Raw genomic sequence first — 27,445 nt, 5'->3', positions numbered from 1 at the left:
CCAAAAAATGCAGATGAGCTGAAGGCCACTGTCAAAGAAACCTGGGCTTCCATACCACCTCAGCAGTGCCACAAACTGATCACCTCCATGCCACGCCGAATTGAGGCAGTAATTAAAGCAAAAGGAGCCCCTACCAAGTATTGAGTACATATACAGTAAATGAACATACTTTCCTGAAGGCCAACAATTCACTAAAAATGTTTTTTTTATTGGTCTTATGATGTATTCTAATTTTTTGAGATAGTGAATTGGTGGGTTTTTGTTAAATGTGAGCCAAAATCATCACAATTAAAAGAACCAAAGACTTAAACTACTTCAGTCTGTGTGCACTGAATTTATTTAATACACGAGTTTCACAATTTGAGTTGAATTACTGAAATAAATGAACTTTTCCACGACATTCTAATTTATTGAGATGCACCTGTAAGCTATGTTATCATGGGTAGTTTGGTATAGTGGGTAAAGATATTAGCTGGTAACGAAAAGCCTGTAGGTTTAAACCCCACAAATGTTGATTGATCCATAAGCGATCACCATTTATCCCTAGGTTACATCACATAAACTTGCTCTAATGCATGGTTCTGAATAGACTGTGTGTGCATGTGTGTCATATGTGAATATGATTAAGATACCTGACGTAGAGGGAGCGTTTCTCACTGGTGCGGAGGGAGCCCGAGCCAGAGCTCATGCTGCTGTTCATCATCTGCTCCCTCAAGTCGTGGATCTTGGATTCAAAACGACTGTATTCTGAAAAGAGACAATGCACACAGTCCGTCAGTAACACCTATATCTACGGTGATATTCTGGGCTTTTGTACAAGTTTTATGAGTGGATGTGCTCATTGAGCTGGGCAGAAGGAAAGCTCAGCAGCTTACTGAGAACTGATTAATGACCTGAGGAACAGATGGATATTAATCATGTATCTGCTTGAGTTATGTGCTAATATCTCCTGCCAGGTAATTAGTTATGCATATTAATTAAGTAGAACATGCACTATTAAATATAACGGAATGAAAACCTCCAACAAATGTCGGACCCTAATCATTATACATAGTGAACAAGGCACTCATTTCAGGAGCAACACTAAGCATGATGTCCGATTGTTTGGCGGCATCTTAATGAAATGTGTACACCTCTGCTGCAGTGTGGTCATGCAACTCGCAAGCTTAGCAACCAATGCACATAGACTCACATGCAAACAACAGTGAAATGCATGGACTAACAAACATGACACAGAGTATTGTTTTGTAAAGCTTTACCTTGAAAATTTAGATAGTCCATAACCAAGACTTTTTTTACTTGCTTTGTACCTTTAGATCCCCGGATCAATGGGTGACTTTCAAAAACAGATACTTAGGCAGGAATTCCAATTTTTATGAAAATACAAGAACTTGAGAACTCATAACAGCAGTAACTCTACAATCTAAGTCTAAAGCTCAACGCAAAGCCGAAACTTGGACTTCAAAGTCAGCAGAAACCGCACCTGCAGGGAGCTCAGCCGTACACACCCTGCCTGGGCAAACGGGTTAACACGTTGGAATGACGGCAAGGTAAAGTAACCTGACACCACCTGCCTTTAACCACAGGAACACCCCAGTGGAGAAGTGGAAGGAAACAGCTAAATAGACTTAAAAAATAAAAACAGTCATAACAAAAAGAGAAGCCAAACATAGTACTGCATCAGAGAGAAACTGGTGAGAAAGACAGCAAAATACATAATAACATATATAATCATAGACATTGGTAGCTTTAAAATCCACTGCCTACATCTTATAAAGAATAACAATTTAACTAATTCACCCCACTAGCCAGACACACTATATGACACCACGAGGAATACAATACATATGTGCCAGACAGCCTGTCAGACACAGGGTCCACAACGTTTAAAGGCTAATAGTAAAGCAAGGTCTCTTAAGTGTGACCCATCACAATAAGATCTGTGGAGAATCTGGACCAGCTCTGCATCGTGCTTGCATGGCCACACTTGCCTTTATTATGTGCAGGGCTTTTATTTTTGGGGAGTGGGGATTTGCTGCAGGCTGCCACTTTGTAAACACAGTTATATAATGTTGCAGCCATATGCTTACAACATGAGACCAAATAGCATGTACAGACTAGGTTGTGATGAGTACCCTCCTCTCTGTGTGTCACTGATATGCACATTAGTCTCAAATAGGTTTTATTTTTTTGTGATTAACATTTTTTATTGATTCATATATAAAACAAATAAAAGCAAAAACATATACAAACAGAATCAATACTTAACCACCTCTATTACCTATATATATAATAATCACACACATAGCAACTACACCTCTCTCTCCACTGTCCCTCCCCGAAAGCGCCAGATATTTGCCCCACTTTCCCACAAACAAGTCCAAATTTCCCAATCCTCTAGATACCCCTTCTTCAAAAGCTGCCACCCTCCCCATCTCCGCACACCACTCCAGAAATTATGGCAATCCGTCCGATTCGAATAGGTTTTATTTACTCTCTTCTGTGTAGTCTGACTTTATGATGGCTGTGTAGCATCTGACCATGTGGAAAAAGAGACTTATTCTATAAGTAGAATTTACAAGAGATCAGCATTTTAACAATTCGATGACGATTTAAAGTAATATCTATGCAGTAGATAACGTGTAATTAATAATATTTACCTTTTGCATTTATGGCGCTAATGCGCTAACACACTAAACACGGCCATAATATGCGTCGATTACACTCTGTTATTGTAATTTATGATGACACTGATACTACTGCACAGATAGGTGTATAAAAAAGTACTGATGGTTAAGGTTTTTTTTTTTTTAAATGATGATAAGAGAGACATATCCAGGCCCAGATGGAAACTGCTGACTTTTTTCGCATTTTCTTAGGCAAAATCTGCGGAATTCTGCGGAAGGGATTTAAACACAGCAAAATGTATTAAATGGACCTGAGAGTATTATGGTCTTATTGGTAGCTAAAAGCATCATTCAATTAGCCAAAATAGTTCATAATCAAACATGCAAGGGATGAGGAATGCATAGAACGTTTATGAATGACAGATTTGCAATTCTGCGGAAATCTGCAGTTTTCTGTGGGGTTCTGCGTGTGCAGATTCCATCTGGGCCTGGGCATATCTCACTTTAGGCAGATGTTTGAATGACTTTTGGCTGTGGACGGCACATGAGTGAAGCAGCATATCAAACAACAGAGTGCATGGGCACTTAAAGCTACACTATGCAACTTTTGTCCCTCTAGCGGTTGAAGCATAGAACTGCAAGTTACTTGCGGAGGAACACTGTTTTGGTAATTATTTGAGCTGGGCTTTGCCTCTGTTTTTCTGCGCAGATGAATCTGATGGTTTGAGGAGTACCGGCTTAATCGTTACAGGTGATGAACTTATCTGAGCGAATGTCACTAATGATAACAAAACTCTCCCCCTCCCCTTAAAAAAAAATATAAATAAATAATGAAAGGAAGTAAAAGATGGATATCTGAAAAACATGTCTTATTAGCAGGTAAGCAGCATATTTTCCGCTGTTGTTTTGACTCATTGAAAACAATCGTTTAAAAAAAAAAAATAACATTATAAAAGTTGGGCAACACTGACATTAGACAACAATTGCTAGTCTTATCAGATAAAGTCAAATGGTGGAAACTATTATAACTTAGCTAGCAGGCAAATAGACCATTTAGTATTAACTGGTTTAGAGTTTGCATTGTTACCAGCATAAAGTGAAATCAAGCACTGCAGTACCACAATCCATTATAAAATGCCCCATTTGAGTGGCTAACACTATCTAACGAACAACCACGCTAAGCGAGCTACCTGGCTAACTGTCAGTCCAATAAAATATCTTACCAGTCGAGCAAGAAAAACTCCATCTCTGGGTCGGTTTTAAATCCTTAAAGATCTCCGAGTTGTCGCCACCTCTGAAAAAGCCAAGCTCTTTTGGGTTTGAGGTTTCTTTATTTTGAAAAAGAGGGTTGCCTTTTTGAGTGATCCATGGTCAATGTTGCTCATGTGTTGTGGCTCCAAACTTTCAGCTTCAAACTACCACCACACCTACACAAGCGCTGTAGCTAGACCTTCTTTTCTTTATTTACGGACATGACGTAAATACACACTGACGACTGACAAGTATGCAATTTCCCGCCATCCAAATTTACATAGTGTAGCTTTAAGAGTATTTGAGTAGATTTGATTCCTTTTGTACCCTAAATTATTATTTTTTTATTTTTTAATTGCATGAAATGTTCTTGGAAAATGTCTCTACATGAATGATCGATCTGCAGCAGCTCGCAAATAACTGCACGCCGGTTTGTTCATGTTTACCGATCTTAACTGATTGAACAACGTAACTCGAATTATCTGTTGGCCTCAAAGTAGGAGGAGCTCCAGGTTACATCTACCGATGATGTGGACCAATGCCAGTAAGGTGTTTAGCAGCCAGTATAAAGTTTTTTTGAAAGGTTGTGCTGGTGAGTGGTTACGAACCACCAAAACGAACTCAAAAACACCTTTGTTTTGGTCAGATTTTGTTCTAAATCAGTGGTTCTCAACCAGGGGGTCAAGATTCACTAGGGGACCTCAGCACACTTCCAGGGGGGCCTCAAGATCTCTTAAAATTATTTAAAATATGATAGATTATTATAATTTTTGTATAATTATTATAATTCAACTTACTGAAAATGCTCAAATGTAATAACTCCCTTCAACAGCTTGCTTTTTATGAAGAATACACGTTTGGGGGGGGGGGGGGGGGGGGTGCTCTGTAACAGTAAAAGACCCCTAAAGAGCAGGAGAGTACAAGAATGTGTCCTTCAGTGTCTTGTATTGCTTGCTGTAGGCAAATAACAAAAGACAAATTAATAAAACATCTCTCATTCCGGTGTGTTAAATGTGGCTTCCAAGGCCAAATAAGAGAATCGGTTCATTTGAAAGTTTGTTGTCTGTACTGGACACAAATACCTCACCAGTTCAAGTTCAAACACTTGCCACCAAGTTAATGTATTACATTAAGAGTTCAAATTTTAACGGAAGCCAAATAGACTCTGTCTTATGCACAGACACACTCAAGTAAGAAGCCATAATGTCTCTGATAATGCCAGCTCCCACCTATTTCAATGAGCTATTCTGGCATGGATTAATATGTCACTTCTATTTCTATGTAGACGTAAGAGCCCTTGGGAGGGAGAGGCAGTCCATTTATACACCAGAAGCCTCTGACTAAGGAGAGAAGGAATATGGGGGAGAGCCTGCTGAAACAAATAAACTTACACTGCAACATTCCTGTCATTGCACACATAGACATCAGAGAATGAACTATGCATTGCATTTTACATGCTAAATAACACAAAGAAGTTACAGACATTTATGTCTCTTCAAAGATAATATTTGATATCCTGTCCTCTGTGTCAGTCAAATGTGCCAAAGTGTTCAGAGTTGTATACAGCTAATTTAAAATGTAATATACATATTTAATATACATAAGACAAACTATTCCACTGTTTCATTCAATTGCTATGCTGAATGACAGCAATGCTTTACATTTCTTATGGTAAGGTGACTTCCTGAAAGTGCCCTTCCCTGCACCTGTCCTGAGCACTGCAGGAAGCTCCATAATGTTGCATTAAACAAACATGATGGCGAAGCGTCAGGCCTCAAAGGGCAAAATATGCCGGATCAGTTTGACAGAACTGAAGTTCAGTTCAAAGGTGAATTACATTATTTGCGATTGCTTAATGAAAACAATTTAACTTCTGTTAATGTCCTATTAGAAGCTCTCAATTGTCTGCTCATGCGTTTTGGCATATTTATGGTTTGAATAAGAAACACTTTTCCACGAAATCGTCGCGAGCAAACAGTCTACCCTTGTCGCGCGGCAACAAAACATAACTGACAAAACATTAAGGGGCTACAAGCAATATTCATGACATCTGCTCAACGATTAAGCAGCTTAAATAAGTTGTTTTCATGATTTTCCTGAAACTTTTAAACGCACTACAGTTGAGCGTTTAACTGGAGTCAATAGAAATCCATTGAGAACGAACAGCAACGCTTTCCCTTCCAAAACAAATTTACTGTTGCTAACTTAGTGCAGAATGAAGTCACACTTTCTGGTAGTTTCCATATGAATATGAGTTGAGGTGTTCTTACCCGGCGGCGGCTAAAGCGCTGTTCAGTTCAACCTCTTGTTGTCCTACTCACTCCAAAGAACATTTTAACGTTTAAAAAAGCCAAACAATAGAAAATAAGCCAGTGAATGCTGCGCTTTGGTAGCGTGAAGGGAAAATATCGTTTCGTTTAGTTTCGAATTGGTAGGAAAGGTAAATAAATAGTCAAGAATGTAATAAAAAATGTTTCGGTCTGTTCTGCTTTGCTCCTCCCATTCCAACAGCGGCACCTCAGCCGAGTTTCATTCGCCCTCGAGACGCGGGAATTTAATCCGTCCCGCTCACGCGACCAGCTCGCGCTTATTCCATCTCTTCTGTCAGCGAGACTTTCATAGCTATCCTGCAGATGAACGCTTACTCTGTGGCATAAATAGGCTTTATGTAAGCAGTAAAGTCAGACGCTTCCTCTGCGGTCTTCAGTCCATTAGTTCTTTCCCCCCTCTTTTTTTTCCCCCTCTCACGTTGATCCCTCCCATTTCTGGCACTGTTTCATTCCAGTCCTTCTTTCATTCACGCGAGTGAAACTACAATGGAAGTGAGGCTGTTTCTCTTGGACACAGATCAAGTCTTTCTTATTCAACTCACTTGAGCACACAGTACTGTTCAAAAAAGAGGATGCGCCCCAGTCTGCTTAATTCTACAAAAGCCAGCCAATCGTTGGTCATTGGCAGTGTCCTAATTTGCAAACTAGGATTCTTTCTCATAAAACTAGGCGAGGCTAAGTAGTTCACCTTTCTTAAAGGGATATACAGCAGTATGCCACTGTGATGGAGTGATTATAGCACTCTAAAGAAGCAGGCAAGACACAACAGGCATGCATGGGTGTGTGTGATGAAAGTAAGAGTAGTTTGGGGTATGTGCAATAATCTCACACAATGCTTCTCTTAGAAGGCTAGATCTTACAATGACAAAAGTGCTGAGGGAAATTAAATGATTTTTATTGATCCTTTGAGAAAAAAAAAAGAAAAGAAAAGTGTATTTGCATTAGACTTTGTGACCAGGGGCCGGCTGCACCAGCTATACGTAAGTTATACGGAATTTAGCCTAGTTGTGGCGTAAAAGGGCACTAAGTCACAATTTACTCACTACTAAATATGTGAGTGTTGCAACATTAAACTTAGGTAGAACATAACCCTACGTATAAACCAAATATTTACGGAAGCCTCCGACCAGGATTAACGGATGGAATAAAAAAGCAGACTCATTTAATGACATCAATGAGCTCATGTTTTGTGTGACAGGTTTCAGTCCTTTCGACATATATGATGATGTTTGCAATTACACTCGTTTACATTTACAGGAGAAAACATTATGTAAAAAACTTCAGCATGATTCGACCGATCTAACAGTGCACTTTCCTGTGTGCAGTGTCAAGTTTTAACATATACAATATATATATATTAAAATGAATAAATGTCTATTTTTCCAGCCTGTTGTATAAGTAATTATTTATTTATTGCCCCTTATTCGTTTTAGATACAGTTATTAAATATTGTTATTTACATAAGCTGAATATATCATTAATTAAATCTTATTTTATTACGTATCGTATTTCAATGGGGATATAATTCATTACAGCTGACAGTTACGTGAGCAAACAAGGTTTGAACAAGATCAAACTGAATTTCACGGCTGTTTAACACTTCTGTGTATTTTCAAGGCTCCTTATTGGATCAATACAGGTAAACGACATATTATGCGACTATGCATTACTTTACGGAGAGCTTGCGAACTACTAGTTAAGTCTTGCCTTAAGAACAGGTGGTGCAACCAAATTAAGCAGTGACTTAGTTATAAACTAACTAGTAGTTACTAAGCCCTTAGTGTGAACTTTACATCCTAACTTAAGTGAGACCTTACACACAGCTGGTGCAACCCTACCCTGATCTGCTTGCTTACAGAAAGCTAACATGCATCCATCAGCTTCAGTGTATTCTCACAGTTAATCTCATTCTGTGTCCTCTAGGGAGCACAATTTCTCTAGCAGTAAGAAATATCATGGGTTATATACTGAAAGAGCCACCTACCTTCTGGTCTGTACTGGGCAATGATGGTCACTGTCTGTCCAGCCCTCTTCAGTGCAGCAGCAGCCTGCTCATGGGTGGCATTGCGTAGGTTTACTCCATTCACCTGGGACGATACCATAGCAACAGATAAAACAACATCCTCCACAGGCCACACACTCACACACATCACATGATGTTATGTCAGCTCTAATTCCATTCCTCTTGATATACTGTACTGTATGGTGGGGTCCAAAACACAGAGGCCACTAAAATATATGAAAATTCTATTCTATTCTATACTATTCCATTCTGAATTTTTTTTTAAATGTAATGCATAACAAATTGAGTGAAAAATGACACTGAAAACTGTACATTAATTTCAGAATTTCTTAGCATTTGGTATGTTCCCCTTTCGCTGTATTGACACCACTCATGCTGGCATAAACTCCACAACTTTGTGCAAAACCTGATGATGCATGTTATCCCAGCATAATTTAAAGGTATAGTTCACCCAAAAATGAAATTTCTCTCATCATTTTCTCACCCTCATGCCATCCCATTCTTTCTTCTGCAGAACACAAACAAAGATTTTTAGAAGAATATCTCAGCTCTGTAGGTCCATACAACACAAGTGAATGGTGACCAACATTTGAAGCTTCAAAAATCACATAAAAGCAACATAAAAGTTCCATAAGACTCCAGTGTTTAAATCCATATCATCTGAAGCCATATGATAGGTGTTGGTGAGAAACAGATCAATATTTAAGATCTTTTTTTAAACTATAATTCTCCACTTTCACATTCTGAAGGTGAACGTGGAGATTTATAGTAAAAAAGGAATCAAATATTGATCTGTTTCTCACAGACACCTATCATATCACTTAAGAAGATAAGGATTTAACCACTGGAGTCTTATGGATTACTTTTATGGTGGAGCTTCAAATGTCTGGTCACCATTCACTTGCATTGAATAGACCTACAGAGCTGAAATATTCTTCTAAAATTCTTTGTTTGTGTTCAGCAGAAGAGAGAAAGTCATACACATCTGGAATGGCATGAGGGTGAGTAAATGATGAAAGAATGTTCATTTTTGGGTGAACTATCTCTTTAACAATGTTCCAAAGTGCATATTGTGTGATTCAATGTAAAAAATTAGCTAATTTGATTAGTGACCAAAAAATTGTGCAGAATCTTAAAAATTCTTATTCATATTACTTAACCATAAAGTTTCTTTGATTTACCTTTTCATAATCAAAACACTTTATATCAAGATTTTTATTAGATTTTGCATGTGGTCTCAAACATTTGGACTTCGTTGTATGTATATAAAGTTGTATGTTTAGTATGTTTATATATATTTTAATTAACATTTCTGAATCCAAGAAAATGTGCAGAATCTTAAAAAAAAAAAAAAAAAACTCTTGTAATGTTTTTCAAAATCTTAAAACTTTGTTTATTTCAAGGCTTTAATTAGATTTTGCACTTGTTCACAGACTTTTGGACCCCACTGTATAATGTATTTTAAATGCATTTGTTTAAATTGTATGCTTAGTATGTATTTCTATACAGTATTTATGAGTCTGAGGATACTCTTCCTTCAGTCAACATTCACTATATCAACTTGAGTGTCACGGACAGTTACTGACCGATAGGATGCGGTCTCCTCTCCTCAGCTCTCCGCTCAGGTCGGCTGGCCCACCTGCCAAGATGAAAGACACGAAGATGCCCTCTCCATCCTCCCCGCCTACAATGTTGAAACCCAAACCTGTGGAACCCTTGTGCAGCAGGATCTTCCGCGGCTCCCTGCCAAGCAGAACCACAGTGTCAAGGATTAGGATGGACTGGGATTATCACAGCAGCGATGACAGACAGAAACATTTGTGCAATACAGAGGTATAGTGCATACCAAGGTCAGAAATTAACCAGGGCAAAAATGCTATCGAAATTTACATATTTAAAATATGTTGCTAAAAATGCCCCTGGAATGTGCAATTTTTTTAGTTACCTATTTGACATATTTTACAATATTCTATTCAAGACCCCTCTAATTTATATATATATATATATATATATATATATATATATATATATATTTGTTTTGATTGTTTTTTACACATACTAAAATCATCTCTTAAAACACTTGTGCATTATTTACAGCTACTTTTGTATTTGACTGATAGAATGAGAATGCATTTCAATGAATTGATTAAGCAGAAGTATTTGGCATACAGTATATGGATGGGACACTCATTATCTTTACATGGTTTGAAAAATGCCCAACAAAAATGCAGAAGCAAGGGGTAAATATTGCACCTTAATAATAAAAAAAAAAAAAAAAAAAAGTTAAGTTTTGACATTGGTGTACAGTGTATTGTATAACAGGTGAATAAAAAAGAGGTTTTGAGTTGTGTGAAGTAGCTTTTAGAGTAAATGTATTAAAACACTTTCAAAGAGCTTCATTTCACCTTTAAAAACCTTAATTTATTCTAGACTACAACAAGAAAATGGAGGATTCAGACAATAAAGGAACAAGAATACTTTGTGTTTCAACCTAGCCAGCAGGTAAATTAAGATTTAGTTTTTCCCTCCATCAAAATTTATAGAGGAAAATAGATTAACAGAACCATGAGATAACACAATGTTCTAGTCACAACTAGAGGAGACTGGCAAACTTTAATCCACAACAAAGCTAAACAGCCAGTCTTCCAGATTTCTTCCAGAAATGAGCATGAACACATACACAGACACTTTCTCACTCAGGCATAAAACACACTTTCACACATTGAGCTCATGCCTGCCTCGTGCTTGACCACTGCAGTACTGTTCTAGCTGCCGTGATTCATCTGCAGGCAGAGAGGCATTCCAAACTGCCAAGAGCTGGCACATCAGCCAGACTCAACTACATTCAGGAGCCATCAAAAACCCTGTCCAAATATACTGCAACAGTAGAGCCAGTTCCCAAACATGAAATACACACACACACGATTCCTTGAGACAAAGCTCCCTGCTTTCAGCAGTGCGCTATGCATGTTTCTTGTTAGAATTCTGCCCTGCCGCAGAACTCAGCTTTTCCCATAGAACAGCTTTATGAAAACCACATTTTTATGTGAGCAGACAAATGGTGCTTTTAGGGAATGCTGAGTACAGATATTAAACAAAAATAGTTCACATGACAGAAAAACTAACCATAATGTACATCTCTGTAGAGTGTGCATTTATTTACTGAAGTGTGTGTCCAGAATGCAAGTGCAAATACTGTATGCTGCATATGCAAACAGAATAGTCTTCCGTTCCTCACTCAAACCATACCCTACAACTATTACCTGGAACTCCTGAATCTGGTCATGTGGACGATGCATGTCCTACCTCGTCTCTCCAGATTCGATTTTACCATTGGCATGGAAGACGAGATGTTCACCGTGAACATTGTGCCTGCCACTAGTTACTAGTTAATTTTCTCCCAGGGCTTGGCTATGGAAGAATGTTATTCCAGGACTCTGTATCTCTCTCCAGACCTGTGTTGAAGTGCCGTGTGTGTATATGTGTGCAATCTGTAAGTGTAGGGGGAGTGATGGGATACAGCATCACATTGCCTGTCACACAGTAACCTCTGCAGGAACTGGGTAAGACTTAACTCTTAACCAACCACAAATTATCTTGCTCTTTATTATACATATTATAATTGTATTGATTTTTCCAAGCTCACAGTGATGTTTCTTATTCAATGTTGATGTGCTGCTGAGCGTCTCCTAAATGAAGTGGCCTCTAATCGTGACCTCTCATCTTTTGTGTTAGCTCTGCCTCAACCTCCCATTGCCAGTCCATCACCATCTTAAAGAAATGTTCTGGGTTAAATACAAGTCAAGCTTTATCGACAGCTTCTGTGACAGCATAACTACAGAAAATAATTGTATCTTATCCCACAGTTTGTAAAAACAAACAAAATTGAGGGGAAATTATTACTTTTTCAACAATGGAAATGTTAATACAAATTGAAAATTGAAAAATTTACGTTTATCTTCTCCTTTATTAATCCTTTTATGCAGTGTTTATTATTCTCTCTCTTTATCTCTCACTCTTCTCATAACCTCTGTGGCAAGTGTGCTGCCCCCCACCACACCTTTGTGGCACATGTTGAAGTTTTCTGACCTCCTTGTAGTATGGCCACAAGACTCAGAGTTTACAGGGGTGCAATGCCACTGTGTACTCTGTCTGCTTCTCTTTTTGCTCTAAGTAATTGGCTCTGGTTGGGTGATTAATGGTGGACACAGTGGATACTTCTCTCCGGAAACAAGCGGAGACATAATTCTCCCTGGAAAACTTGGCAGGATCACAGGCTCATGGCTCTCTCTTCCTCTTTCTGGGAGTGCTTTCAAAGCTCAGAGTGAATACCAGCACTCTCTTCCTCAGAACACAGTTCTTCAATCTCATTTGACTTAACGCCAGACGTTCAGATATTTCCAGCCACTTGGAGCAGCTAAGAATAAACCAAAGCGTCAACAGTTTACAATCAGGTGCGTCACTGACTAAAGCCACCAAAAAGTACCCCTATCTTCAATATTTGTCTGTCCCGTCTGTTAAATACACCTTATAAACTAAACCTCATGACAAATCGATGACTTTGCTTATAGTGCTGTTTTACTGCTTTTGTTAAGATATACAGTGCAATGATGTTGTAAAGATTTAGATTCTGAATTAAGAAAATTCACAAAACTCCTAATCACTTCAACTGGAAAACAGAGCCAGCAGTCTGGTTCTGGAAGTAAAAATCCCATACATTTTTTTTCCATAGAGGATTTTATTATAACGATAACATGTATATATATATATATATATATATATATATATATATATATATATATATATATATATATATAAATTTAAAGACAAACCTGCAGTGAGCAAAACATTTTTTTAAAATCGTGTTTAATTGAGGAATTCCTGGTAAAGAACTATACTACCCATGACCACCAATCAGAGAATCATGGAAAACAAATCGAGACAAAAGAGCCCAGCAGTGACTGCCCACTTCTGTGACGCACTACGAAAGACGCAAACAAGTCGGTCTCAATACACTCTCAAACTACTTACAGTATATTTGTATATATTGATTCTATAGTTATAATCAACAATGTTTTTTAATTTGATTACAACATTTACAATGCTTTATGGGATTATGGCTTTATGGAATTCCCTTTTTAAAACTTTGTCTTTATGTCTGATTTTCAAATATTTTTTGCTTTAAATCGAAGTCTGTAATGTTGCGATTCACCTCAGAGCTGGTTGTTTTTGTTCATGGCTTAGAACTCTTTTATGAAGTATGAAATCCCTATGGAAAAAATGAATGGGAAAAAATACTTCCAGAACCAAGACACTTTAAAAAGTGCAAGAAGTGCAGCACTGTTGCAGGGCATGGTTAGTGATAAGTTCATCTGTGGTGTTTCCCTGTACAAATAGTTCTGTCCAGTTCTAATTTTCTTTCCCACAATCCTCAACCTGTGGGTATAAGGCTTGACATTGACCCTGCAAAGTTGTATGTGGTCTTTAATCATGTATATGTGTCACGAAGTGATGTAATGCACTGAATGGAAAAACAATCTTCATGAGTCATGCATGGAAGCCATTTCTGAAAACCATAAGCAAACAGAAGCCACGGTCTCAAATCTTCTGAAATTTGAGATATTGTTTGTGTGTACACATTTATATGTCTGTCTGGGTTTGTGAGTGTGTTTAAATGTGTGTCAGTGAACATACAGTATGTGAACACGAGTGTACGAGCAGATTGTCATTAGCTGGTTAGATTGGCGTGGCTGATTGTGTTCTGCAATCTGAGGGTGAGTGGGAGATCTCCTCTGAACCGCCAGAATGTTTTTCAGTTGGCAGAGAAGCCAGGGGGCTGTCACTGTGTACTAGGTTAGATAGGGGGATCTGAATGTGTCTGTGACCACCGTGCAAGTGTGGGGGAAGCACAGATGGTCAGAGGGCCTATCTGAGTCTCTACTGTGACTCAGTCATACACACACACACACACACACACAAACACACACACACACACACACACACTGGCAGAGTCTAGGACTTAACTGTCGCTGTACACCAACACAAACTATATATGCCAGTGAACAACTTTTATTAGCCTTTGGGGAGACCTCCAGGGTGATTGTGATAATGTTCAGACTTAGTTTGATAGCTTAGTTTGGGCACAGTGAAGTGTAAAGTGGGACAATATAACACTATTTATACACTTTGGTAGGTGTAGCTCGTGTAAGTTTAAATATTATGCCTCATACAGTATGTATGAGTGTGGGTGTGAGTGTATGTTTGGGCTATGTGTCAAAGGGAGTGTGTGTTTGTGTCAGCACAATATGACAGACTGTCTAAGTTTATCTGTGTGTGTGATGGGCATTGGCAGAGCAGACTGTGTGTGTGTTTGTGGCCTGCTTTCCCTCCATTCAAATGAATCATGACTGCTTCAGGAATGTGCGCCACTATTCATTTGTAGTCTGACTGCAGAATCAGCCTTTCACTTCCCAATACATTTATGGTAAGATCAAGCTCTACTGTTTATATTTACATAACTGCAACAGAAGCCAAAACATTCCTGTGTTCTGTAAGTGTGTATTTATGAGTGTTCAGGATAATAAATCCTTACATGTCCGATCTAATCTACTAGCAATGCTATTATACCAAAATATTAAAACTCATGTACACACAAACCTTGGAGCATACTGAACATCAGATGGAGAAAAACAAGCAGTTTTCCATGGTCACAAAGGTAGGAGATGGGAGTGTTGTTACTGTATACACCTACAGTATATGATCAGCACACCCTTCACTGCAAAAAAATCATATTCTTAATTAGTTCATCCTGTTTTACAGTAAAAATATTTTTTACAAATCTTAAAACTAGATATATTTACTTGACAAGCAAAATGGCATAAGATATTAAGTCTTGTTTTTTAAAAAAATCTTCCAATGGGGTAAGAAAAATAAACTTGTTTTCCCTTTGAATTAAGTTTATTTTTCGGCGCACAGTTTTTTCTTGTTTTAAGCATAAATCTAACTAAGTTCAGTTAGATTTATCTAAAAAAAAACGTACAATCGTACGCCATTTTGCTTTCCAAGTAAATAAAACATGTTTTAAGAACATTTAGACATTTTTACTGGAAAACAAGGCAAAAATACAAGTTAAGAAAATTATTTTTTGCAGTGTTGTGGGCACTTGTTTAAAGAAAAGTTTTGCATTTAAACAAAAACCCATATTGTGTAATGCCATCCTACGCTTTGTAGAATGTTATAAGTTATATGTAAAATTCTACTGATGAAAAAAATTGCTTCTAGATTTATTTTTTATTTATTTAGAAAATGTGAGTGGTGCTCACTATACAGTTTTCTGGGTAGTTGCGGTGGTTTCTTACTGGCTCAAGTCAAAAGAGCCAACCCCCAAGTCTCTATGATATTCTGATCCTTAAATATGTCTTGTGACCCTCCTTAAATGCAAGTCTACACCTACATGACTTTTTTCCTGTTTTATGATCAGCCAGGCTTCTTTTTTTTTTTTTTTTTTTTTTTTGCCATCCACAAAATATTTTTTTTATTATTATTGTGAAATTATTTTCGGGACACTTACAGTAAGCATATTTATATGTACTATTCCCATTGTTTTGAAAGATGTTTCTCATTACAGAAACAGACTCTCTTTTTTTTCCTGTATCACAGGAAAAAGATGCTGTTTTACAATAATTTTTTTGTCATCAACAAAAATGAAAGGCAGTGCCAAGAAAGTACTACTATGATGCATAAATACTTCTTAATTTAATTTAAATAATAATTTGTTGTTTTAACATTGCAGTAATAATAACATCATAATGGCCATATTTTTTCTGTTGCGATAATGAGAACTGGGGGTAAAATGTGTGCAACTGTCATGAAAATAATGTAAAAATGTAAAAAAAACAAAAACTTAATGGGCTTAAAAATAAGCTTTATTTTCTATATGCAAAATATAATTTCAATTTTTTTCTTTTGATTTTGAAATATAATAGGACAAGGGCCTTTTCTTGACAGGATTTGTGAGAATCACCCAATAGCACACCTCTCTTTAATAAGTAGCACAAACAGAGTAGGACGAGCTACATGTAAAAGTTTAATAGTAAGGATTAGGGAAAAAAACCCTAACCCTAACTATGAGCAACAGTAGTAGGGATGCTTGCCTTGGCAAACAACACTAATGATAAATAATTAGCTTGGTGTAAACATGTACTACTGTAGAGTGAGTATGCAAGGATTAAACAAAAACAGCACTGACAAACAGTGGTACGTAAAGTGGATGATACCCATACCACAGACAGCCAGTCACAGTACATCACTCAGACTAAGACTGCTTCAGAGAGCACACACAAAACACCAGGAAACTGGGCTGGTAAAGGATGATGCCTTTGGTTTAAACTCACATAATGTCTGTGATTGTATATAGGTACAAAATGGGGAGAACATGGTTAGACTCCAGCATAGTGAAAGAAGGAAGCTCTCATTCATATGTCACTCTTTTGACTTTAAAGGTGGCTAAAAGGTCAAATAGCACAAGCTGAACCCCGACTCAGCCTTGCCTTCCTAACCCTACCCTCACTAGCAATGTGTGCCCACAGCAGTCTCATGAGGAAAATGTTGCTGTAGTGACTTCCATCCTTCACCACCACAACATTGTTCTTGTGACATTCTTACCTGATTTCTGAGGATTCCATCAAAGCCTTAGCAAACTGCAGAAATGCCAAATGTTTGATGATACAAACATGAAAGAGGGTGCACTGTCATGTACTACTTTATAGGTATTTTTTGACATTTATTGATGTCAACCCTTTTGTAATGAATAATTAAATTTCAGTTTGTTCCAAAACGAGTGACATTTAAGGGTGTTTCTTCAACTTTGGTCAATTTCATGTCCCAGGGGTTGATTTTTATTAAGATAAACTGATTTCAACTTTCAACTTTTTTCTTTTTGTTACAGTTGTGTTCAAAAGTGTGCATACCCTTGGAGAATTGGTAATATATGTACCATTTTTAAATAAAACACGAGTGAGCAGGCAAAGCACATTTCTTTTATTTCTTATGGGATTCATCTTCAACTGTAGGTTATAACAGAATGGCACAATCATAAAACAAAACATGGCAACAAAGAAAAAAATGAAATGACCCCTGTTCAAAAGTCTGCATACCCTTAGTTCTTAATACTGTGTATTGCCCCCTTTAGCATCATTGACAGCGTGCAGTCTTTTGTAATAGTTGTCTATGAGGCCCCAAATTCTTGCAGGTGGCATAGCTGCCCATTCGTCTTGGCAAAATGCCTCCAGGTCATGCAAAGTCTTTGGTCGTCTTGCATGAACCACACATTTGAGATCTCCCCAAAGTGGCTCGATGATATTAAGGTCAGGAGACTGTGATGGCCACTCCAGAACCTTCACCTTTTTCTGCTGTAACCACTGGAGGGTCAACTTGGCCTTGTGCTTAGGGTCATTGTCATGCTGGAAAGTCCAAGAGCGTCTCATGCGCAGCTTTCTTACAGAAGAATGCAAATTGTCTGCCAGTAGTTCCTGATAACATGCTGCATTCATCTTGCCATCAATTTTCACAAGATTCCCCGTGCCTTTAGAGCTCACACACCCCCAAAACATCAGTGAACCACCACCATGCTTCACAGTGGGGATGGTATTCTTTTAACTATAGGCCTTGTTGACCCCTCTCCAAACATAGTGCTTATGGTTGTGACCATAAAGCTCTATTTTGGTCTCGTCACTCCAAATTACAGTGTGCCAGCAGCTGTGAGGTGTGTCACGCTGTTGTCTGGCATATTATAACCAAGCTTTTTTGTGGCATTGGCGCAGTAAAGGCTTCTTTCTGGCAACTCAACCATGCAGCTAATTTTTGTTCAAGTATCGTCGTATTGTGCTCCTTGAAACAACCACACTGTCTTAACTGTGGGTTTTTCTTTGTATCCCGAACAATTCTTCTGGCAGTTGTGGCTGAAATCTTTCTTGGTCTACCTGACCTTGGCTTGGGATCAAGAGATCCCCGAATTTTCCACTTCTTAATAAGTGATTGAACAGTACTGACTGGCAATTTCAAGGCTTTGGATATCTTTTTATGTCCTTTTCCATCTTTATAAAGTCCCATTACCTTGTTACGCAGGTCTTTTGACAGTTCTTTTTTGCTCCCCATGGCTCAGTATCTAGCCTGCTCAGTGCATCCACGTGAGAGCTAACAAACTCATTGACTATTTATACACAGACACTAACTGCAATTTAAAAAGCCACAGGTGTGGGAAATTAACCTTTAATTGCCATTTAAACCTGTGTGTGTCACCTTGTGTGTCTGTAACAAGGCCAAACATTCAAGGGTATGTAAACTTTTGATCAGGGCCATTTGGGTGATTTCTGTTATCATTATGATTTAAAAAGGAGCCAAACAACTATGTGATGATAAATGGCTTCATATGATCACTATCCTTAAATAAAAGACAGTTTTTGTGCATGATCAGTCATATTTTCAAAATCAATGCCAAAATTTCACAATTTCTGCCAGGGTATGCAAACTTTTGAGCACAACTGTATATGAATATTAAAACTGGCTTGGAAACTTTGTACCAGGCCTTTTCAAATGTCATTGATTTAACTATTTTAGCCTTGTCCCAGGTCCAGATGTTGAATATTAAAATATGAAAATCAAAAATACAAAAAGTATTACATTTAAAACTACGATAATCTAAACAAAGAGTGAAATAAACATAAACAGGGGGCGTAAATATTTGCACTAAAAACAAATCGATTCGATTAAGATTCTTTAACGATTATGATGCATGTGAAATGTGAAATTTGGTCACGATTCAATCTGATTTGATTAAATTATTCCGGAACAATTCATAAATATTTTCAGAAATATGTAGGAAAAAGATTAAAAGTTTGCTATATACATACAAAAATAAAAGGCTACTAATGTTACATGCATTATAGATCTGATATGAATAAAGGATATCATAATGTGACATAATGACTTGATGCAAACACACAGACAAACAGACGGTGTGTAAATTGTGGAATAAGTGTGATTTATGTGACGTTAACATTTATTGCACCAATAATTACAAATGAAAAATGTCATGTGCAGACAGATAAGGCCCATGTATAAATCACAGAATTAAAAACTATCCATTAGTAGCATATAAAGGCGGCTTTTACTTATAGAGGCCAAATAATTTTCAATGAGAGAGGCGGCAGAATTGAGTTCACGAGAATATTTTATGTTTCTTTATATCATATTTTTGCCGGGCGTCTTTTCCGATCACCTATAATTTTGCCAAATTAAGAAAAAGAGAGAAAATATTTTTAATTGTGTGTATTTAGCATACATAAAATGTTAGCTATGAAGCTAGATATGATTAGCCTCAGCAAGACAAGGGGGTCTGTCTTTTCATTTAAAAAACAACATTTGAGATGTGTTGGGAATTTGCATGACTTTTTTAAAAAGGACAAAAATGAAATAAATCTCCTGTAATACATGCACACACATTTTTAGACATTGTAGAAAATAGTGAGAGTGAAAAATGTTTGCACGACACTTTACTTTCTAGAAGTCCACAGAGCTTGAAGTGCCCGAAATTGAAGAAACACCCTTAAATGTCATTTAAATACAGTACAAGAGCTTTGGTGGTGCAGAATAAAAGTCACTGGAGAGACGTTTCCTAATGAGAGTGTATTGGTTTGCCACCTCCTCCATAGTTTTTACACAGGCACACCGCCACCACACACTGCAGATGGGTTTGCAGCTCAAAGCAGCTTACTTAATTGAGTGATTCTGCTTCGAGGCCTCACTGCAGGTTGTGGCGTGGTGGGGGTAAGGAAGGTGGCAGCTCAAGGGGGTTACTTTCAGGTAAGCTAGGCTAGGCTAGGCTAAGCTAAGCCAGGCAGAGCGAGAAGCTGTGGTTAGTACCTGCCGGTGTACGGGACCAGGCTTTGACACAGAGCAGGTGGGGTGGGGCTGCAGCCCACGTCCCCAGACCCCCTGCTGCATAGATGGGGGGAGGGAGGGCTGGTGTCCACATGAGGTTTGTGGATGTCACTGTAAATGGGCTCGGGCCTATTGGGGGTACAGAAATCACACAGTAAATGGAGCAGCTTCACACACAGAGACAGCAGACACAGAGACATATGAAGACACACGTGCTCACAGAGACAGACGAACATACACATGCAGAAATGTGAGGATGGCAAGAGAGGGCCGAGTCAGCTCTGGAACACAGGCTGACTCACAGGCTCCAGGGAGTCCATGCTCTGTGAGGTGAAACCAATCTCATGTCCACGCAACAGTGGCAATTTGAGAGGGACTGTAACTTAATGACATGTGACCCCATGCCAGAAGTGTCTCTTATTCAAAGTGTTTGCCCTGTTGGCCTTGTAGAGACTTTGTTCACCCAGTCATGTTTCGTTTAAGCAATGTTCACAAACACACCACCACAGGGAGGCATTACACACCTCATAGACATTCTTCAGCCCACACTCGACACCTACTTAAACCATTTTATTTGTTCTATCTTTGCCCAGTTACATCATAAAATGGAGAGCAGTATTGCCAAAAAGACATTAAACAACTAAAGCTGAAGAACTGTGGGAGAGATTGTGGGAAAACAATGTGTACTTCTGATAAAATATATATGAACATGCAAGAGTAGTTTTTTGGTCATTAGTGCATGAGTGTAATTCAAAAGTGTTATCTGAGTGAGTGAAAGGGTTCCCACACCTTTTGACCGATGATTTTCCATTACTTTTCCAGTTGACTTTCCAGTTCCGTGATTGATAGATCATGATTTTTAAGAATTATTTTATAGATTACACTCTAAAAGAGCAATTTCTAGCCCATGATAATATTTTAGAGCCGAACGTACATCGTAAGAAGTGGCAACCTGCAATTGTTACCTTAAGGAGCTATTTCTACTTGATCTAACCCTTAAAATTTGTTTTATTTGTGTAACCTAATAAAGAGGATTTCAAACTGGGGTACGGGGCCACAAAGGGGTGCTAGGGGGACTGCAAAAAATTTCAGGAAAAAAAAATAATTAGAATAATCCTGGTTATTTTATTACAACTATAAAATAACAGCTATAGTAAGAAATATAATTAAATCACCATATAGTTTAATAATATATATAAAAAAAAAATGGGTTGCAATTCACTATTTTCTGTAAAGCTGCTTTGAAACAATATTGTTTTATTGTATACTTTTACAAATGTATTTTTACAGAATTTTTCACAATAAATATTTAAAATAAAACATTGGTTTTGTATTATATATTTTTTTAATTCAATTGAATTGAAAATGTTTATTTTGGGGTTTCTACGTCTAACATTACACCAGCATAAGAAAGATACACTGTCAACTTAATAAGAAGTACACGTTTCCAGATAATAATTTAATCATTATTTTTTAGCTTCAGTACAATGACAATATAAAAGCCAGTTATTTAATTTTGCAAACAAGAAGTCTTTTTTCTCACACTGGGGGTCCCTTGCAAGGCGATTATCAAATTTGGGTGTCCTTGGCATCAAAAATGTGAAAACTCCTGACCTAATGTATTCAGGTTGATTCAGTGGTGTTAAATAATATTTTTTGGTTTGAATAAAACCAGTTATTTTAGATTTACCACATTTTTACCACATGAAATTCATTTAATTTCTTAACATTTATTCAGAAATAGAGATTTTTTTCTAGTTAAACTGAAATAAATATCAACCTAAAATGTATTTCATGTGGTAAAATCAAAAGTTACAAGTTTTATTCAAGTCAAAAATATTATTTAACATCATTGAATCAACCTGCACACATGAGGTTACACCAACAAAACTAATTTTAAGGGTTAGATCAGGTAGAAACTGCTGTTTAAGTTAACAACTGCAGGTTGCCATTTTAACAGTGATTTACTAAAAATATTTCCATGTATTTTCCATGACCTTGTAAGATTTTTGTTTATTTCCTTGACTTAACCAGGCCTGGAAATCACAATTTTAAAATTCTCTGATATTACCAGGTTATTCATGACCGTGGGAACCTTAGGGTGAAGGAGTGAGCGACCGTGACTGTATAGATGGATTAACACGTGAATTCTGACCTGGTGAAGTCCTCCTCCCCTAGCATGTGGCGTGGGATCGGGGAGTATCTTGAGGGGGTGACCTGGGGTGGCTGGTACACTGGTTTAGGCTCCATGCCCCCCATGTAGGCCATACTGGAGTTGTGTCCGATGTGGTTTTCCACCATGGTGGGAAAGGCTGGAGGGAGGCCGAGACCAGTAGAGGGAAAAAAGCCAGATGATTTCACCAGGTAGCCACAGAGAACAAGTTCATCTCTAAAAGTCAGTTGGCAGTGTATGTGTGTGTTTGTGCATGATTCCACACACCATTGTGCAGGTGGATTGTGTGAAAGCCTCCTCTCTCAGTAGGATGTAGGGATTGGAACTGTGATGGGAGCAGCAGAGCAGCGTGTGTGGGTGTCTGAAAACAGTGCCCACTGCTACACCACAGTACTGTTACAAAACTCCACAGAACTCTGGTTTAGCAGCCTCACAGGCACTGCTTGACTATGTTTTATTACAGGGTTATGGATAAAATCAGGTAGGCACATACAGTAAGTTTTATTTGAACTGACTCAACTGTGATGTCTCTTTCACCTTTATCAATGTACTGTAGTAAAAATAGTCCTAAGCTTGAGCTATAAAATGGACAGTTTAAGGAATGGGAAATGTGCATATTTTAAAGGAATATTTCACAATAGTTTCAAAAATGAAAATTCTGTGATTATTTACTCACCAAAAAAAAAAAGTTCCTGTCTTAGTCACCATTCACTTTCATTGTATGGAAGCAAGATTCAATGAAAGTGAATGGTGACTGAGGCTAACAATCTACTTAACACTACTCAAAAGTTTGTGTTCCATGGAAGAAAGTCATATGGGTTTGGAACAACATGAAGATGAGTCAATATTTCATTTTCGGGTGAACTATCCCTTTAAGTAAGTAAGGTCATAGGGTGGATGGAGATCAGCAAAAGAAGGTACGTACTGCTGGAATAGTCTGGTGGGGCATACATGTCGTTGACATGGACTGGTCCTGGCTTGGCCACTTTCAGATAGACCATGTCTGAAGTGTTCTTCAGGGCGGCCACTGCCTCCTCATGACGCACATCCTGAAGTATAATGTTATTCACCTGCGAAGGCAGACACACGCATGTTACATCAGCTGGTCTCTGAAGCGTGACTCAGAGCGTTCAGCACATTTGAAGATGTGGGAAGGAAGCGACTGTGGAGCAGAGGCCGTGTGGACCCACACTCTGTGAGAACTTTCCATTCTCCTGGTCTCAGCCGTCCGGTCACAAAAGGAAGGACAATAGGGAGAGGAAGCTGCGAAGGCACAGTGTGTTTTCCTTTGTAAGCTTTAATTGTAGATGGACACATCATAACTTTACACACTACAAAAAGCAGCAGTGCAGCTGGTGATCGCAGACTGGAAAGAGAAACATTTCATCTAAAATTGACAGATTCTAATAACCAGAAACTGTCCAACAAAGCAAGCTTTCTGATTGATTCAAGCGTGTGAACATTTTCAATCAGAAATCACGATTTATCAATAAATTCACTGTTACATCCAGTCTACTCTGCGAGTGAAACAAAAGCAATAGAACCCATTATAATCAATGATGCTGTCCACACTGGAAGCGTCCGTTGCGGGGCGTCACGCTCTAAACGGGTGTCCCATTCCATTTTGTGCTGCACACGCTGGCGCTACCACTGCTAACAACTCAAATAAACGGTTAGAATGTTCGTGTTGTAGGGGACATTTGGACTGTGTCCAGTGTAGACAGCCTCAAACCGTTGCGTTGCATCGCGTCAACGGACGTGCCCCGTGTAGGCAGAGTGTTAGATTTTTTTGTGGATTTAGGATCAAATTAGAACCAACTCAAACTGCACATCCATACAATAGTGTTTTTTTAGAATCTTGGTTGCCTTAGAAACATAAATACAGTATATAGTATTATTAGAAATTTAAAAAAACTATGTGTAAGTCTTTCTTACTCCAGAGTAACAAAAATGATGTGCCTTATAGCTCAAACTGTGATAAAAATGCAGCCAATCACATGTAGTCACTACCATATTAAAGCTGTTAATTGTGTTTCAACTTTTTGAGCATGGCACACATACTGTAACTTGAATATCTTGCTGTGTGTGTTCTCAGGTGAGAGCAAATCTTTAGATAGCACAAGAATATGTTTGCAGATAATAATGAATGGCTGTACAGGAGAGGTTGTGTGGAAAAGGCACACTTTACATGTCTTCTGTTACGGCAGTCATGACTGATGTCTAGCTATTTAATTATGACATTTATGACCATTTCCCAGCCTGCTCAGTTGCTTTGCACTTACAGTACGGCTCTATTTATCACAGCTGTGTCCTTGTTTGAGTTTGTGCTCAACTTCATATCAATTATACTGTGGCCCATAAACCTTCATGCATGAGATCTACTGTCTATAATATGACACAGTAGACAACAACAGCATCTGTGCTCTGAGAGCTAGCTAATGCTGTAAAGATACAACATTTTGAAATACATACAACCAGGTTGCCATTGTGTGTGTATATATAGTTTATCATACAAGTGCATGTGTTCAAGTGAAATCTTACAGCCAGTAGACGATCGCCTGTCTGCAGACGTCCATCTTTCTGTGCTGCCCCACCCTCAATGATCTTTGTGATGTAGATACTGTTGTCGCCTGGGATGTGCTGGTTGCCTATACCTCCAGCAATACTGAAGCCAAGGCCTTGAGAGAAGAGTGAAAGAGGGGTAGATGAATGGAAGGACAAGGATGAGTTGAATTTCATCCAGGAAGTCAGATCTTATGAGATTAAAGTCAACATGTACAGCCCATTTTACTTCAGCAATGTGACATATTTCCAAATGAAACATAATATTCAATGAAAAAAATGTAGAGTAGGGCTTTGAGCCATCAGGAATTATTTTGATCCTGAAAAATTGGTGTTCCATAACAGAATGGTGCCAGACCTCAATGTGATTTTGCTAAAACATTGTCTAAATATTTTTTGGTTATGGACCCTTTTCACATTTCCGGGCTTGGAACATGGAAGTGAACTATAGTGGGGTAAACTTCTATATTGGTGAATGTGAGACCATGGCCAATATTATTTTTGGTTTCCAACATCAAAAGAAAAGAAAAAAAAAAACACTATTACTTTTTCACGACTATCAAAAGAAAAAATAAACAGAGAGACATGGATTATAGTTTTAGAAGAGAGAAAGATGCCAAACTTACTGTGACTCCCTCAGCAGCTGTATTTAATACCCTATTCCAGCAGTATTGACTATTACAAAATGAATACTAGGGTACTATTACACAAAGAAATCTGTTATAAATGTACACTACATAATATATATATATAAAATTGCTAGATTTACACAGCTAAATAAGGCGAAATGTGTCAAAAGAGTCAGTGAAAAGGATCCACTGGTTAGCATTAACATTATCCAATACCTTGCACAGCTTAGGTGATTTAGAGATAGACACACACAGTTTTAAGTACAAAATTTTGATCAAACATTTCAAAGATAAACGTTTCTTTTCTACAGAATAACTATTAAGTTATGTATCCGTACGACTCCAGTGGTTAAATCCATGTCTTCATATGCAATATTAAAGGCGTGGGTGAGAAACAGATCAATATAAAAACATTATAAAAATCTTTTTTTTTTATTTTATACTATAAATCTCCTTTTTCACTTTCACTTCCACATTCTTCTTTTGTTTTTTGCCGATTCGCATTCTTCATGCATATCGCCACCTACTGGTCAGAGCTGGTCAAAGGTGGAGATTTACAGTAAAAAAGGACTTAAATATTGTCCTGTTTCTCACCCACACCTATCATATCATTTCTGAAGACATGGATTTAACCACTGGAGTCATATGGATTAATTTTTTGCTGTCTTTATGTGCTTTTTGGAGCTTCAAAATTCTGGCCACCATTCACTTACATTGTATGGACCTACAGAGCTGAGTTATTCTTCTAAAAATCTTCATTTGTGTTTTGAAGAAAAAAGAAAGTAATACACATCTGGGATGGCATGAGGGTGAGTAAATAATGAGAGAATTTTCATTTTTGGGTGAACCATTCCTGTAAGATACTACTGTTTCAACCAATTTCAACAACTTTAAAAGGATCCATAGTATAAAAGTATTCTCCAAAAAGGTGTGTCTGGTTTGTCTAACCTTTAGGCCCTTTGAGTAGGTTGACCTCCAAAATGGTCTCAGGAGGAGCCTGTCTTCTGCGTACCAGCAACCTGACCACTGGGCCGGCCTCTTTGAGAGCCTCTACTGCCTTGCTGTGCACTACCTCTGATACATCAACATCATTCACTCGCAGAACGCAGTCATTTACCCTGAAACACAAGAAGAGCAGAGATCAGACACAACTTATCTCACTCAAGAGAACAAAGATGATCCACAGACTGTGGAACAGTGATAAAGTCAAAATTAACATTGTAATGAATTCTGTGAAATCACTGGACATACAGACAGTGTAACACAAAGGCATACTTACAGTAGATTATGAAAGACTTGATGTGGGACACTTACCCTAGTCTGCCATCCATGGCAGCAGCACCTCCAGGGATGATTTTGGTGATGAAGATTCCTGGATCATCAGGAATGTGTGGATTGTCCACACCTCCAGCTATACTGAAGCCAAGGCCAGAGTTGCCCTATCAATGACATATATTATTAGAATATCATGAGGATATGCACTTACAGGACTGTTGCTTTATTCTGTTGCTTGACGTTGGCTTTTCGGAAAGCATCTGACTTTCAATACTCTGTCAATCTATATGAAATCTACTCCATCTAGACATGCGACAGCACAGGGCCTACTTGAAATAAATGTATGCTGGTAAAAATAGAAATTTGCAATGTGTATTTCAAGAACCCAAAAACGTTGTCTGCTTCTGCCCCCTATTTCCCATCACATTTTACCCTGCTGTTCCTAGTGTCAAATACCTGAGACAGGCCAGTCTGTCTGACAGTCACATCTAGAAAGTCAGTCCTCAAAGCAGACAGATGAGAAAGGACTTCACTTTATTATTTTCTATAATTAATGAGCGGCGGTCGCAGCAAATTAGAACAGAGTGGAGCTAAGATGTCCCAGTGAGCCCTTCCCACTCCAGAGCCACTGTGAG

General features: G+C 38.1%; 1 protein-coding gene across 9 annotated transcripts in view; it reads right to left on the bottom strand.

Moving 5' to 3' along the window:
- Positions 1-27,445, bottom strand: part of LOC127417684 (disks large homolog 3-like) — a 117,305-nt gene that overhangs the window by 17,426 nt on the left and 72,434 nt on the right. For 2 of the 9 annotated variants that reach the window (XM_051657831.1, XM_051657830.1), the window contains 9 exons: positions 26,850-26,974; positions 26,484-26,653; positions 24,886-25,022; positions 23,270-23,414; positions 22,327-22,483; positions 20,154-20,300; positions 9,818-9,974; positions 8,193-8,295; positions 633-747 (listed from right to left, as the gene is read on the bottom strand). In XM_051657831.1, coding sequence (XP_051513791.1) covers positions 633-747; positions 8,193-8,295; positions 9,818-9,974; positions 20,154-20,300; positions 22,327-22,483; positions 23,270-23,414; positions 24,886-25,022; positions 26,484-26,653; positions 26,850-26,974 — 1,256 coding nt within the window. The other 7 variants (XM_051657839.1, XM_051657832.1, XM_051657834.1 and 4 more) reach the window with 6 other exon arrangements.

The sequence above is a fragment of the Myxocyprinus asiaticus genome, chromosome 27 (assembly GCF_019703515.2).
Source record: "Myxocyprinus asiaticus isolate MX2 ecotype Aquarium Trade chromosome 27, UBuf_Myxa_2, whole genome shotgun sequence".
NCBI classification, from domain to species: Eukaryota; Metazoa; Chordata; class Actinopteri; order Cypriniformes; family Catostomidae; genus Myxocyprinus; species Myxocyprinus asiaticus.
The sequence above is the reverse complement of the archived record's forward strand: the minus strand, read 5'-3'. Positions and strand labels throughout refer to the sequence as shown.